The sequence below is a fragment of the Onychostoma macrolepis genome, chromosome 22 (genome assembly GCF_012432095.1).
Source record: "Onychostoma macrolepis isolate SWU-2019 chromosome 22, ASM1243209v1, whole genome shotgun sequence".
NCBI lineage: Eukaryota > Metazoa > Chordata > Actinopteri > Cypriniformes > Cyprinidae > Onychostoma > Onychostoma macrolepis.
This window is the reverse complement of record NC_081176.1, coordinates 20,180,238-20,197,313: the sequence shown is the minus strand read 5'-3', so window position 1 is coordinate 20,197,313 and position 17,076 is coordinate 20,180,238. Positions and strand designations below refer to the sequence as shown.

Here is a 17,076-nt window from a genome sequence, read left to right as displayed (position 1 = left end):
GCCAAAGACAACTTTATGATGCTGACTGGGATGGCAGCCAATATAAGGCCTGCTTCAACTGTCCAAAACCTATAACAATGGACAGCAACCCCTCCTCATGGCAGCCTGTTCAACCCACTCGCCAGCATTTGGCTTGCCCGCAGGCATTCTGGGAATGCCAAAATGGTGCAGAAGTCTGTGGAGACTTTGTGGTGGCGGCACATACCGCGACCGTGGCATGGCGGGGTTCATGAGGGCCACGAGGCGCTCGCACCACTCCAAGATTCATGTGCGTCAGTCGCTTCAGACAACACACACTAATCCTTGACGTGATGACAATCGACGCTGTGATGAATCTTGTCGTGACTGCCAAGGCTGAGAGAAAGAGAGCGACCGCAAGAGGAAAAGGACGAGGGGGTTCTGAAAGTCGTGTTTTTTTCAGCCTGAGAGTCATGCAACAACTCATTTTAACTGCCATCCTAAACTGTCTCAGACAGATGCAATGCTGTAACGCCAGGCTCTTTGACACACTTGAAAAAGCCATCATGCTATATTTAATGAGCATATTGGCCTCAAAGTAAGTAGAGGATGGACGAAATCAATTGCAGGAAAGAAATATCAAATTGCCTACGAAACTGGATCGATTTCAAAGCAACCCTGAGAGTTGCCCCAACAAATTGAGGAGAATTTAGATTCTGTTCATTCCTGTCTCTAAATCAGCGAGCTGTTCGTGAGGCGAACTTGATTTACATTGAAAACACTGAACAGGTTCAATGGTTATTAGTTGCAAATGTTGATCCTGCAGATATTTTTTTTGGCCTTTAGGTCGATTATAAATGGAACAGATGGAAAAAACATCAAGAAAGAGAAGAGGAGAGCAAGAAAAGAGGAGAGAACGAAAATACGGCTGTTTATCACAGTTGTACAAGACTGTAATGGTGCAATTTGAATAAATAATTGGTGGCAGATGGGTAGAGTGTTGACAAAACAACATATATTGGTGAAGCTTGGCCCAAGGGGTTGGTTAACATGGTCCCTCTGCGACTGTCTGGTAGAAGCTTCTTTTTTTTGGAGATACTTTATAATAATACCATAATATATTAATATTTTACAATATTTTATTATTAATATAGTGTATATATAAAATGTAATACAGGGAAGCTCACTGTCTTTGAAATCTGAACAATCAAACTGCCACCACTGTCTAAAAATGGAAGAAGACAGAAGATGTCTTCACCAAGCTTTCCAGGGTCTTGTCCTCTATTTTCTCAGGCATTCCATCCTGATTTTCCACAGAGACGTTTTGCGGGCTGTTTTAGCATTGATCAAAGGTCCACAGCTTTGATCTTTCGTCCTAGTGCTGCCAAAAGATCACTCCGGTCTCTCTGGCGAGCGAACTGACAGGACAGTAGACCAACAATGATAATTACAGGCTCCTCTTTATGTTTCTTTCTGTGTCTTTCAAGCAAAAAAAAAAAAAAAAAAATGGCATAAACAGACACTCTGCTCTACAGCCTGAATTCCTGGCCTGTAGCATGGGGAGAGAGAGAAAAAAAGAAAACCTAAAGTGCTTTTACTCTTTAGACAATGAAGAGTATAGATTAAAAGAGAATATAGTGTTTCTGCATAATAATAGGCTGGTGTCTCTATTCAGCTTTGCTCTTGTATACATTAATACTAAATGGTATCTTAAAGTGAATCCTATTTTTTTTAAAGCATGTTCTTAAAATGTATCTGCAGGGCTTAAAATAAAGGGCAGTTTTGGAAGATCATGTAGGAACCCATACCTTCCTCCAAGACTTTTGAAGACATCAAGGGTTCATCCAGGAATCCCATCATGAGGGAAATGTTTTGAGGTACTTGAACTATATTTTGAAGTTCCTTGAGCACAAAATGGGATATTTGAGTTTTGAAGGACTTTCAAGCGGATTCTTACATGTTCTCCTAAAGGTTCCTCTAGTGTGACAGTTAATTGTCCTTTTATTTTTACATTTTAGGTCCAACAAAGAATTCTCATATCAAGAACCATTAGTGGCTGTTTAAGACTCTAGAGTTGCCCTACTGTAGGTTCTTGATCAGCGTATTGGTTTCTGAATATATATAAGAACCAGAGAATAAATGTTCTTTGTGCAATTAGTATCAGGCTAAAAACCCTTTTAGATGCCTTGGCCTTCTATTTTGTGTGATTTTCCTTCTGAATAGAGCTTTTCTACAGTCTTCCAAGCTTTGCAGCCCAAGTGTGACCATATCATGAAGTTTTGTTGGATCATTATGTCAAAAGTAGTAGCATTAAGAATTTTCGTTGTCATTAAACCTGCAAATAAGATGAGAATCAATGAGGCTAATAAACCACAGCACTCTTGTAATATTATATATACGCACATACTTCAGCATACCCCATTAGTTTCATCGCCTTGTTCAAACACATATAACTACACAAAATGTCAACCAACATTTCACACAGTGAATAAAATCCTTTTACTTTTTGACTAACAGGCGAGATGGGCATAGAAGTCTCCGGAGCTTTTTAGCGACTGCCAGCAACAGGTGAAAGCAGACCCCTGTTTTGACTCAAACAGATGAAGCTTCCATTAGCGCGTCTAGAATTCCGCCTTTTTGGACAGCATCTTTGGACTTTTTGCCACGGCTAACCACTCAGCAGGTGATGCTGATCATTAGTAGGCAGAACATGCAGTTGTGGTCGGTGGCACGTGGAGGGAGCCAGATTCTCACCGATACATGGAGCAGACTGTGGTTGCAAAGGACAAAACATAGACAATAACATCACAACCGAACAGCTGAGTTCAAAAGGTTGAAATATATTAAATGTTCTATTTTATGACAAGTTGTGAAAAGAAAACATGTTAATGTGACAGTAAGAACACATGGGTATAAAACACCTTTTCAGAGCGTTACGGGAAGTCTGTTATGCTAAAAGTTGATCTGAGTACTTAATCTATTTGCATTTGCCTGACTTTTTGTCTATCTGTGATGTTATATGTTCTTCTATTTTGCATTATTGGTCTTTACAGTGCATGTTGGCAGGGTAATATGTGAGAATCTTGTTGTTACACCATTCCAATTACAAGAAATTAATTGGCGAAAGTCACAATTCTTTCTGTACTTAAATGGCTTTCATACTGATACTGTAGCTGCCAAGTTATTTCAAGATGCAACAGTTTGTTTTCAAACAACCATTTTCTATAGTTGCTTTTGAAAATTACCAGTCACCAACTGTGATGTCCAGCCCAGTCTCATGAAAAAAAAAAAAAAAGTCAATGGTGGCAGTTTTTCAAAATGATATTGCATTTGTTTTTACGTGTATCACTGCAGTTTCCAAATGAAATGGTGCATTTTGTTTTCACCAGAACAAACGAATGTGATGCAATTCACTGGTTCCTATGGTTAAGGCTAGATTTTATACAGATTCATCTACTGGGCATGCACACATCAATATAGCATAATTTTTGTCACAATGTACAACAATATTTACTGTTTTTGCATTATTGTAAGGGGTAGGTTTAGAGTTGGGGTAGATGAGACGTTAATAAAACACAATCTAATAGGTAGAAAATTAGGTAACACTTTATTTTAGGGTCTCTTAACTAGTTGCTTATTAGCATGCATATTACTAGAATATTAGCCATTTATTAGTAGTAATTAAGCACATATTAATGCCTTATTCTACATCCCTAATCCTACCCAATACCTAAACTTAACAACTACCACACTAACTATTAATAAGCAGCAAATTAGGAATTTATTGAGGGAAAAGTCATAGTTAATAGTGAATAAGTGTTCCCTATTCTAAAGTGTTACCGAAAATGAAATTTATTGTTAGCTTCCGGTGTTAGCGGTGTCCCTTCTAGCCACAACCGGTTCCTACAGACAAGTCGGAAATGAAATGTCAGGTGAATGGCACTAAAAGTTTAATTCTCTATTGACTGCGAAATGAAACAAATCCCAAATCAAATAAGTGTGAGATTAAAACTACACCGTAACAACCACGACATTTTAACTTGTTTCTATTCTACACTTTGAGGTCATCTGTTGAGTGTCGTGTTTTACATATTTGAACATACACACTGCAGTTTATACGATTTTTTCATGTCTTATGCTCACCAAGGCTGAATTTATTTGATCAAAAATACTGTAAAACAGTAATATTGACAGCCATTACCGTTTAAAGGAACTGTTTTCTATTTTAGTTTTTTTTTAAATGTAATTTATTGCTGAATTCAAAGTTGAATTTTCACATGACCCTTCAGAAATCATTTTAATATGCAGATGTTGTGCTCCAAAAACATTTCTCATTATTATAAATGTTGAAAACAGTTGTGCTGCTTAATATTTTTATAAAAACCATGATACATTTATTTCAGGATTCTTTGATTAACAATAAAAGAACAGGACTAATTTAAAATGGAAATATTTTCTTATAAATGTCTTCACTGTCACCTTTGACCAATTTGACCATGTGTCCTTGCCAAATAAAAGTATTAATTTATTTTAAAATAAAGTAAAAAAATACTAAAGCCAAACTTTTGAATGGTAGAGCTGGTAATGCGATGCAAACATTAAAATGTGAGCTTATAAATCATACAGTGTGGTAAAAGTTGTTTTGAGAGTTTCTTTGTCTTAAGATGAGAAAAGCACAGTCTTTTATAATGGACAAAATGCCTCATAATCATAATTTGTGTGAAAAGGAATAAAAGGGTGTCACCGTTTTACTACCACTAGTGTTCATTTCAGATGGAAACTGCAGTGAATTGTATGTACAGTATGTTTTTTACAAAGGTTGGTGATGTCAGTCAGAAATCTGCCATAATAAGATAACAGATAGATGCAGTAAATGCCTAGTTAACTCAACAATAACATTAATATGTAACCTGTATATACATCATATTAACACCCTTGCTTTAAACTGTACTGGGTCTTAAGCTGAGCCAGAAGACAGAGTAATAAGTTAATGTACTGTGCGACAGTACTCAGGAAAAAAAAAAAAAAAAACAGAAACCAGAACTTAATAACATTTAATAAGTCCCCATCAAATGTAGATGGCATAGCATTGCTCATGAGGAAGAGTCCAGCTATGTGGCCAGCATAGGGAGGAAATGAGTAGATGGGTGTCTCCGTCTAGCTTTGTGGCCTCTGCGGGGTTTCCCTCGGCCATTCAGCGACACGAACATCTGCCTCCCCCTGTGCTTCCAGCGCAGGGAAGCGTAGGTGTTATAGCCGTTCTCTTCGATGCGCTCTTTGAACTTGCAGCTGGGGCTGTATCTGACCTGCAACGAGTCAAATGAAGAGCGCAGCTTGAATCACTACTCGAACTGTGTTGTTGTCAACACCAAAACGTTTTCAGTAGTTTAGTACATGCAGTGTTCTTTTTACATACTTGTCTTTTGACAGAAATATTCTTTAATTTTAGTCAGTATTTCATTGTCAAATACATTCATTTAAATTCAGTTTTCATCTAGATAACAAAAATGGCATCAGAAGTAATTGATGATAACATTATAGTTGACATGACACTTCGTATATGCTTCCAAAATTCAAAAACAAATTCATCAGTAATTTTGTTAGCAACATTAAGAGTCCGTTTACTGATAATATGATGATTTAAAAAAAACAAAAAACAACTGCAAAGAGCGGACTCAAATGACCAGATCCACTCTGATTGACTTGAAAATAGCTGTATTTTCTAACATTTTTAGTAGCAAGTAAACAAGACATCCTTTTTAAGTTGTAGATTTGACAAAAATATATACGTATGCATTTCTCTGGCCAAAATATGTGTGACTCTGGACTACAACACCAGCCAAAAATACATTGTATGGGTCAAAATTATTGATTTTTCTTTTATGCCAAAAATCATTAGGACATTAAGTAAAGATCATATTCCATAAAGATATTTTGTAAATTTCCAACTGTAAATATATCAAAACTTAATTTTTGAATAGTAATATGTATTGCTAAGAACTTAATTTGGACAACTTTCAGATGATGTATAAATCTCAATTTCGGAAAATTGACACTTAAGACTGGTTTTGTGGTCCAGGGTCACATATGCTAAATATATGTTGTAAACAGTGCAACTTAATGGAAATATATAAAATATATCAAGGTGAAAATATAGTTCATCTACACCTTCAAATGACAAAAATATTGCCAAATGTACCTCAAATGTCAAGAAAATACATTCCCAATCTTAAATGCATTTTGCTTTCACCAAAAATATAATAGTGTTATTGAAATGCATTTTTTTTTTTTTAATGACTTAAGTTTATTCAAATATATTTTAAAATCTAAGGGTAAGCTGCAAAGTTTATTTCCAAAAGGCAAAAGTCTGGCTACACAAGATGACACAGAAATGTCCTTTTTTTTTTTAAACAGCAGATTTTGAGCTTTAAGCCCCCAATAATCAGATTAGATGTCAGCTATTTTGTTTTTACAGTGGCAATTTTCTTAAATAATTACATATGTATCACTAAGTCCAAATATGTGGTTTTCCTTTCGGTGTTTCGGCTCACTGAACCATGTGGTGAAAAACAGAATCAGAAATCTGGGAGTGAGTTATGTTCCAAACATCCTATTGTGTACCCCTTACGCATTTGTATTTATCTCTACCAGCCTGTCATTGTAAATCAACCGTCACCGTCTCGCATGGGCTCAAAAAGCTGCCTGACGAAGCCAAGAGAGCTCTGCCACTCTGCCACAGCTGGATAAAGCTATTAACTTGAAAAGGGACAAAAAGGATGATGACAATAAAATTTAAGAGTCCTGGTCAAGGCAGCTTTAGCCTACAGTCTGATAAGATCACTGCGGAATGAGTGAATGCGACTAATAATCATTCAAAAGGGTAAGAAAAGAAGGGTGCTTACGCCTCGAGTGATTCCCAAGGTTGGCCATGTTTACTCTGGGGATCGGAGGACAGATATAGCCATCTGTAAGCCATCTTATCATGGCTGGGTGACAGATTGCCAGGGTGAGATTTCTCAGAGAGCAGTTAAAGCGCACCATGCAATGGGGCGTCTTCATTAAACAAGCCACAAACAACTGTCTAGTGGCACGCACTAACTTCAAAAAAGTGTCCAAAGATTTGGGACGTTCTGGTTAAAGACCAAAAGTTAGTTCCAGGATAGTTATTGGATGACCCAGATTTACACATATTTGTTTCATTAATTTGCAAAATATTAATATTATAAGATGCTGAAACATTGTGGTGTACCTACCGATCCGAAGAGCGTTCCCTTTTTGGACATAGCTAAGTACAGGCCGGTGCTGACAGATTTGATGGCGACAACTCCCACACTGACAGATCGGATTTCCATCAGACCTGAGGAGGGGAAAAAAGGAACAGAAGTCTGGTTTAGAAAGGGTGAGTTTCTCCATCAAAAGCCAGTCTATCATTGCTGATTAGAAAACCAGGCATCCATATGCTCAAGGGATGTTTTTTTTTTTTTGTGTCCCAGGACAAGAAAAAAAACAGGACACACTACAGTAGGCCAGTTTGAATGATGCTCTTTGTGAATCCACCAAGAACAACCTAGATTTCCAGACATGTGGCACTTATGGCATAATGAAGGAAAGTGTAGAAAATGACAATATGCTGCATTGATATTATGGACAATGTTGGGGATACAACTTTAAAGTTACGAATACAAGCAATGCATTACTTAAAGGGATAGTTCACCCAAAAATGAAAATTTTGTCATTTATTACTCCCTCATGTCGTTCCAAACCTGTAAGACCTTTGTTCATCTTCAGAACACAAATTAAGATATTTCTGATGAAATCCGAGAGCTTATTTGCACAAAGAAAAATAACAAAAATAACTTTATTCATCAATTTTTTTCTCTTTCGATGCATGTTCAGGAGAGTAGCATGACACATGCGTGTGGTGCTGTTGACGTAGGAGCCGGCGTTCTGATGTAGAACATACATGTGCAGCGCCTTGTTTACAACAAGAGGAATGCAGACGCATACATCGTGATACTCTCATGTACAAGCGTTGAAGACTGACAAGGAAGTGAAGAAATTGTTGAATAATTTATTTAATTTTTTATTTTATTTCTTTGAGCTCAAAAAGTATTCTTGTTTTATAAAATTACAGTTGAGCCACTAATGTCACATGGACTATTTTAACGATGTCCTTACTACCTTTCATTTTTGTTTACATATTTTATTTACTGAAAAATTGATTCTAGGTGTTCTAGCTAAAATAAAAATTTGGCTTTGTCATTTTCATGCTGATCAATGCGTGAAACAATGGTGACCTTGTTTTCTGGTGGTTGTACACAAGAATGATATTTTCAACCAAATCTCTCAAGAAAACAGCTATTTTACAAATGTGGAATTTCGTACACATTCGTACAATGTAATTCATGAGATTTGTATTAAACTTTACTCCTAACACTTAACCACAAAAATGGTAAGAAAGTTTTGTGAAACTGTGTTGCCTACAAGAAAAAATCTTGCGATTTATGTTTTTTTGTACCGTTTCCCAACACTTAATTAAGTCAGGAGAGTTCCATGTTCTGGAATATACCAAGAACGAATCAATGAAATCAATAGTAAAGTGTCAAAAATGCATTTCACCTATTCGACTCTATCAAAAATAATAATAATAATAATAATACAAAAAAAAAAAAATTTTCTAATGATCTGGCAGTTTGGTTTCAGATTGATTATGTTTGGATGTCCATCATGCTAGGTTCTTCTATTGCTGTTTTTGCTCTAAAATGGAGGCTGGACCATTGTCTTGACAATAGAGCAGATTGTTTTGGAGATGACCTGAGACTGTCCTGTGAAAAAAATTTTGATTGCTTTTTGAGAGCATTCCTCTCCATTACATCACATACTTCATATTGTCTGATGTTATCTGTTGAGAGTATCCATGAGTTTTAAGGCTCATAAAAAGCAGCTTAAAAGAAAAAAAGACAAAACGCTGCAAACCATTTGCTGTCAGCTGGGTGCCTCTCTATAATACTGCAAGGGGAAACGGCGCAGACAAATCAGCTGTTGGCTTTGGACAAGGACTGTAAACACTGTAACACATCGAGGTGCTGAATGAGATGTTGACCTAGCGCCAGTTGGGAAATGAACACAAAAAAAAACACAGGAAGGCTGTTGAACACGTGTTGCAGGTGGCAGACCGAAGAACTTGGGTTTGGGATTCTGGCTAAAGCTTTTCAGCTATGACTGAGTAAACCCTCGCTGTCAGGTTTGAGCAGGTGTAACTATTTCTCGACAGCCATTTCTTCCAGTTTAAACTCATAGACTAATTATCGTCTGCAACTCTGTGACACTTCCTGGGATGAATGTACTCGTTGAAATACACATGTTTTATTATGATAAAAAATACTGTGTTCTATCAGAAAAACTTGGAAAACAGAATAGAAAATTAAATCACTGTAACTCATAAAACAGAAAATACTGCAGCAATTTAATGTCACTATATAACAAACTTCTATCATTCATTATTGTTCATATGTATTTTGTGGTTAACTCTAAAAGCAAAAAGAAAACAACAGTCCTCCAATGTTTGCCATCTCATTTCTGAAATATTATTTTTTTTGTCATTTTATTTATTTATTTAAATGTTTTTTTGTTATATGTATTTACATTTACATTACATTTATGCGTTTGGCAGATGCATTTACTCAAATCAACCTAACAAAGTATTCAATAAATATATTGTAAAAAGCATCTGTAAAATGCATAAATGTAATTTAAATGTATTGCAATGTAGAAAATGCAGTAAAAGTAACAAAAAAGACTAAAACAATATATTAAAATTTAACACCTGACAGGCAACAGAAAGTGACACGAAATCTTTTCTTGTAAGAGTACAAATGTAAATTAAGCAATGTCTTTCTTCACCCTTCATCATGAAGACGTGCTGATAGTTCGCTCGGGTATACAGCTGTGACCTCATTCTATAATGTCTGTCCTTTGAAGGCCAATATGTTATTTACTTGCCATGTTTACAAACATGGTAGCTTTGGTGACGGACGCGTGCAAACAGCTCATAAGACATCCAGTCAGTCTCCCAGATGATTGGAGCTCACATTGAGTTTATGAGGAACGGTCCAGTCAAATGAAAAACACCGGTGTCTGAAGTAAGTGCTGTTACTTCAAATTTTCATTATTAGCTGCTCAAAGGAGTGAGTCAAGTCCAATTCAGCTGTGAAAGTCAGGAAGACCTCCTTAATAAAGAACTGGTTTTAGTGCTTTATTTAATATGCTAAAACCTTATCTTTCTAAAAAAGAAAAAGAAAAAAATCCCATTGTACCATCATTTGTCATCTAATTTTCATATAAATGATTCATTCTTTACCATTATTTGAACTCAGTTGAGAAAATCCGAAGGGTAGTTGGTGCGGATTTATCTAGGTGAAATTATTCAAGTTCTTGACGCATGACCAAACAACTATAAAGGCCAGTTGGACCTTTATTAATCTTTATTCCCTTTTGAAAATGTCCTCTATTGTGTCTTAAGCCCATGGTCTCTGGAGTGCTCAAGGAATTAAATTTTTCATGAAAAAATTTTCCAACACAATCTAAAACTTTGAAGACAGTAAAATACTTTGCAGTGCAACCATTTAAGCCATTTGAGATGGTTCTTTGTCGTGATTCAACACATGGACCTACAGTACAGTGGAGTAATGTGAATGGATTTTGAATATACACCATTATGCTTTTTGTTGGTAGTATTTTTTAAATATTCCAGTCATTTTAACAACGAGAAGATTTTCTTTTCCCCAAAAAGGCTAGTTTATGTTATCACATTGGACTAAAACGTTGCTCACACAAGGCAAGTGAAAACCTGTGGGGAAAAAAAAGTATAATCTTTGTCCCCACCATGTTACATTTTTGGTGTTCCTGGTCAAAAAGGACCAGTCTACAAAAAAACTGATTGTAAATCTCTATGCTATACTATTCATAAATATCGTATTCATTTTTTAAAATCAACTTGATTTTATTCAGTTAGCACAAGTTTTGTATTTCTTTTTAGAACTGACTGATTGTAGTCCTCATTGATCTGACCTCAGTTTTTGAGTGAACATTTTTGACCAGGAACACCAAATTAGGTGATTAGGTGAATGAATTATTAGGGATGCCAATGAGTTTGATAGGTGAAAATAATTTCCGAGAAACTGCATCGAGTTTGTTTTCATCACATCTTCGGCAAACTCTCTTGACCATTGACATGTTTTGGCCGGAACTGGCAATAAGCTGCTTGAACCATTACAAGCAAAATCCTCATTTCTACAGACTTAGTCAAGTGTAGACTACCCATTCTTCCCATCTCACATGTAACTTCTGAGAGCCCTTTGCACAGTCTTTTTACTCTTTCACTTTTGCCTTAATCTCCCACCCTTTACTTTCTGGAAGTGAGCCCATCTTCAGATCATTCAGCCCTTTTTGACGTTGAAAGCAAATCATTTAAGAAAAAAAGCAGGAAGGAGCTCTCAAAGCGATTCCTTTGTCAGAATTATCGTCGGGTGAGAGGAGCAGAAGGAGGAGTTGGTGGAGAACGCGGGATGTAGATGCTGGTAATAAGGAAAGCCAGGGCGGAGGTCAGGAGGTTCCTAAAATTATGTTTCCTTCAACTGGCCCTTTGCTCCCAATAGGCCTTTGTTACCTACCTGAGATTTGGAAGCTGACAAGGTCTCATTAATGACCCGGCTTTTGTCACACAGAGCAAAGTTCCACCCACATCAATTAAAAGAGAAGGAGGGGGTCGACAGGGTGAAAGATGGAGCTAAGTTTCTCCGGCGAACCCCCTCCCTTACGTGCTTTTTAAAGAGGGTCTTTAATTTCCCAGGTTGCCCCCTCCAGCAGCCCTCTCTGGCCTGTCGCCCTTTCGGGTGAAAGCCTGGGAATCTCTTGTGTCCAACTGGGTGCTTGTAGTTGATTGACGTACCTTTTCAATTTTTTCACAGTTTGCTTTCTTCCTTTAGAGGGTCCTGATGTTGTTTTTTCCCCTTTTCTTTCCTAACCCTTTTCAGATCACAACCTTTTCATGCTGGGTCCTTATTGCTGCGCCTAATGGCCGTGACCAGCACCTTTGATCAGATCAGCCTCCTCCTAGGTGCTCTTGAGCCGAATGAACTCGAGGCCTATGTGTGTGGGATGAGCGTTCAGGCCGTGAGCCCACCCCAGTCACCACTGCTTTAAACAGCTTGAGTTTCAAGTGTGCGGGAAACCGCTCTGCCCTACATTTGGACCGTGTTACACTCAAAATCGTATTTTAACAGAATGCTGGTGCCCTGGGAAAAAAAGGTTATCATCTGATGGTCAGTCTTGGGGAATTTACTTTTAAATGTAATGCATTGCAATACTGTGTTACTCCATATTACTTTTTATGAAAAGTTATATTTTTGGCAACTGTAAAAGCCGTTTCACACCAAAAGTGAAACTTATAAGCCTCAGACAAGAAAGTGCCTCTGCCTTAAACTGTCTTTAACTGGAGAGCTGTCAGTGAATAAACGAGAAAACTGTAACCTGCATTACTTATTTGAAAAAGTAACTCAAGTAAAAGTAAACTTGTACATTTAAAAGTAATGTGTTACTTTACTAGTTACTCGAAAAAGTAATCTGATTACATAATTAAAAATAAAAAGTTAAATTAAATTCCACAAATAGTGGCAGATGTGTAGTATTATATATAAATAGTTATATATGCTACCGCTCAAAAGTTTGGTGTCATTTTTTAAAAATGTTTTTGAAAGAAGTCCGATTTGCAATACTATATTTATTTGATCGAAATACAGTAAAAATACAAATATTATTAAGATTTCAAATAGCTGTTCTCCATTTTAATATATATTTAAGAATATAGTTTATTCTTGTGATGGAAAATCCCAATTTTCAGTAGTTTTACATGATTCTTCAGAAATAATTCTAATATGCTGATTTGGTGCTCAAAATGGATTTGTATTTTATTATCAACGCTGAAAACAGTTGTGCTGCTTAATATTTTAGTGGAAACAATTATACATTTTTATCAGGATTCTTTGATGAAAAAAAAAAGTTAAGTTAAAAAAAAGTTACAAAGAGCAACACTTACAGGTGCTGGTCATATAATTAGAATATCATCAAAAAGTTGATTTATTTCACTAATTCCATTCAAAAAGTGAAACTTGTATATTATATTCATTCATTACACACAGACTGATATATTTCAAATGTTTATTTCTTTTAATTTCGATGATTATAACTGACAACTAAGGAAAATCCCAAATTCAGTATCTCAGAAAATTAGAATATTGTGAAAAGGTTCAATATTGAAGACACCTGGTGCCACACTCTAATCAGCTAATTAACTCAAAACACCTGCAAAGGCCTTTAAATGGTCTCTCAGTCTAGTTCTGTAGGCTACACAATCATGGGGAAGACTGCTGACTTGACAGTTGCCCAAAAGACGACCACTGACACGTTGCACAAGGAGGGCAAGACACAAAAGGTCATTGCAAGAGAGGCTGGCAGTTCACAGAGCTCTGTGTCCAAGCACATTAATAGAGAGGCGAAGGGAAGGAAAAGATGTGGTAGAAAAAAAGTGTACAAGCAATATGGATAACCGCACCCTGGAGAGGATTGTGAAACAAAACCCATTCAAAAATGTGGGGAGATTCACAAAGAGTGGACTGCAGCTGGAGTCAGTGCTACAAGAACCACTACGCACAGACGTATGCAAGACATGGGTTTCAGCTGTCGCATTCCTTGTGTCGAGCCACTCTTGAACAACAGACAGCGTCAGAAGCGTCTCGCCTGGGCTAAAGACAAAAAGGACTGGACTGCTGCTGAGTGGTCCAAAGTTATGTTCTCTGATGAAAGTAAATTTTGCATTTCCTTTGGAAATCAGGGTCCCAGAGTCTGGAGGAAGAGAGGAGAGGCACACAATCCACGTTGCTTGAGGTCCAGTGTAAAGTTTCCACAGTCAGTGATGGTTTGGGGTCCTATGTCATCTGCTGGTGTTGGTCCACTGTGTTTTCTGAGGTCCAAGGTCAACGCAGCCGTATACCAGGAAGTTTTAGAGCACTTCATGCTTCCTGCTGCTGACCAACTTTATGGAGATGCAGATTTCATTTTCCAACAGGACTTGGCACCTGCACACAGTGCCAAAGCAACTAGTATCTGGTTTAAGGACCATGGTGTCCCTGTTCTTAATTGGCCAGCAAACTCGCCTGACCTTAACCCCATAGAAAATCTATGGGGTATTGTGAAGAGAAAGATGCGATATGCCAGACCCAACAATGCAGAAGAGCTGAAGGCCACTATCAGAGCAACCTGGGCTCTCATAACACCTGAGCAGTGCCACAGACTGATCGACTCCATGCCACGCCGCATTGCTGCAGTAATTCAGGCAAAAGGAGCCCCAACTAAGTATTGAGTGCTGTACATGCTCATACTTTTCATTTTCATACTTTTCAGTTGGCCAAGATTTCTAAAAATCCTTTCTTTGTATTGGTCTCAAGTAATATTCTAATTTTCTGAGATGCTGAATTTGGGATTTTCCTTTAGTTATAGTTATAATCATCAAAATTAAAAGAAATAAACATTTGAAATATATCAGTCTGTGTGTAATGAATGAATATAATATACAAGTTTCACTTTTTGAATGTAATTAGTGAAATAAATCAACTTTTTGATGATACTCTAATTATATGACCAGCACCTGTATTTAAACAGAAATGTTTTTTTTTTTTTTTTTTTAATGCAATTTAATAATGGTTTAATATTTTGTTCTCTATATGATTTTGTGCCCTCTTTTGATATAAGTCTAAGAATGGTTTTGGGTGTTCTGTTGGGCTCAGGTCATTTCGTAATAGATTTAATCCGAAGATAAATGTTAATGGCATGAACTACCATTTTACAACTCATGGCATGACTGCAGCTCCACATTGACCATAGATGTGGTCAAACAACTTCACTTGTATGCATGAATGGCTTGCATGGGTCGTTAAATTTATGAGCTAATTAACAGCTGAATGATCCTGAAAATATTCCAGAGAGCAGCTGAGGAGCTCCAGCATGAGTTTCTGGACATGCATCATAACTAAATGAAGTCTCCAAAGGCTACAAGCTATGACACACATCTTCTCTACACACATAAACCTCTTCTAAATTCTAAAACTTTCCACCTTTACCTACACACGGCACATATACACTACATATAATGTCAGATTGTGACCCTGTAACCTCAGTAGTTCTGTCCTAGTATACTAATATAGCTTGTCTATGCTCCAATATTTAGTGCAACTTTCCACCTTGGCTTCATATTACTGTATATTATTCAAATTACGTAAGTCTGTCTAGGCGTTTCAGCCTATAGTAATGATTCTCATGTCTTATTTAGATCCCATGACACCCTACACAGCCATAAACGTAACTTATGGTTGTTATTGATGTAATAAATGTGTACAGCTGAGCTGTTTATTATACCAGTTTCCAATGCTCCGTCTAAGCTGAATGTGTAGAAAAAAGCAAGACATTTCGGCACTAAACAGAGTCCATCTGCATATCCATTGATTTTAACTATTAAACTGAATGTTAGACAGTGCTGATTAATTCACAAGCAATTTTAAGTTCAAACAAACTAGTTATTTTGAGACACATATGGCCCCTTGGTTGACCTTGGCTATATGTAATACATATGGTGGCTCCTAAAATATATGGCTTGGACATTTTAGTCACACTTAAAATGTCTGAATGTCCTGTTATTAGTTACAGAATATCCAAATAGTTTGAAATGTCTTGCCTGGAGTGTATAAAATTAAAATAAAATAATGTTTTGGGGGGATGAAGAAACGCAAGCAGCACATAAAACATAATGAAAAATACAGTTGTTGTTTTTTTTGCCATTTATAAGCAGGACAATGGTTTGTTCAGATGTACTCGCTTACATTTGGGTCCGTCCGGACTGTGAAAGTAGTAAAAAGAAAGGGATGAAAGAAACAACGAGAGTGCAAAGAAAGGACGTGGCTGAGGCGATTCTTTGCCTGGCCTGATTTCTCTCTTCGTTCCCACATTCTTGCCATCTCCAGGGGGTGGGGTGGTGTGTGTTAAACTACGCTGGCTTTGATAACATCAGTCTTTCTCATCCTATTAGTCTGCTATCCATTGCACCAGAGGCCTGCGTGTGAGGTAAACATGCTCTTTTTCACAATTAAATTGGTCGTTAAATAGATTCTTCAGCAATAATAAGGCTGAACAAGATGCACTGCGGACTTGGTACAGTTGCTACACGAGAGCAGAGAACCATCAACAATGCTTTTTTCCAAGTTATAAACACTTTTTCCCCAAAATAATTAGACCTCCTTAAGAAGTTTTCTATACAAAAAGCTAATAATTAACCGAAAAATAACCAATATTAAAATTTATGCTATGTAGTCTAAATAAAACACCAAAATCAATCGTGGATCAAAAGTGGATTTTGGGATCACAAGTAATAAAATACTTATAATTAAAAATAATGAAGGTTAATTTAGTTATTTGCTAAAGATTAAATTTAACAGTGCTATTAAATTGTGAATTATTGGTAAATGAGTATGTAACCAATATTAGTGATACAGATGAATTAAAAGTTTAAAATATTGGTATATAATAGATGATACACATGCAATTCTTTATTGAGTTTTAATATGGATTGTAATATTGACATATTTCAGACCGTATAAGCAAATAGGAACTGCTATAGTTCATATAAAAGGTGATGAAATCTGCACCAAGTTTTAAAAATAAAATCAAATGAAAAGATTTTTGACCGTGTCACACAAGTTGAAGTTAAATAACTCTGCCAAGCATTTACTGTCCAGTCTCATAAATGTCCATTGGTTGTAATGTGAAACATCTGTTTCAGACTTGCTCTTTACTTCTCGCCATGTGTTTCATAGGGCTCCAGTATAATAAAGAGCATGTCATTTTCACTCAAGCTGGACTGAATGAAAGAATAAAAAAACAATATTCTATTCTATGCACCAGAGTTTTCACGGTTGGAAAACAACATTTATCCTTAATACTGAAACTGATCTGCAGAATTTTACCCCAAATGCCCCTAGCAGAACACTTAGCCGTGAAGTTGATACTTAT

At 36.6% G+C, this 17,076-nt stretch overlaps 1 protein-coding gene across 8 annotated transcripts in view; it reads right to left on the bottom strand.

The window, feature by feature from the left end:
* Positions 1–2,787: 2,787 nt before the first annotated feature.
* fgf22 (fibroblast growth factor 22) overlaps positions 2,788–17,076 on the bottom strand; it is a 38,062-nt gene continuing 23,773 nt past the window's right edge. For all 8 annotated transcript variants that reach the window (XM_058760109.1, XM_058760107.1, XM_058760111.1 and 5 more), the window contains 2 exons: positions 7,212–7,315; positions 2,788–5,264 (listed from right to left, as the gene is read on the bottom strand). In XM_058760109.1, coding sequence (XP_058616092.1) covers positions 5,070–5,264; positions 7,212–7,315 — 299 coding nt within the window. In that variant the 3' untranslated portion in view covers positions 2,788–5,069. The remainder of the gene's footprint in view (positions 5,265–7,211; positions 7,316–17,076) is intronic.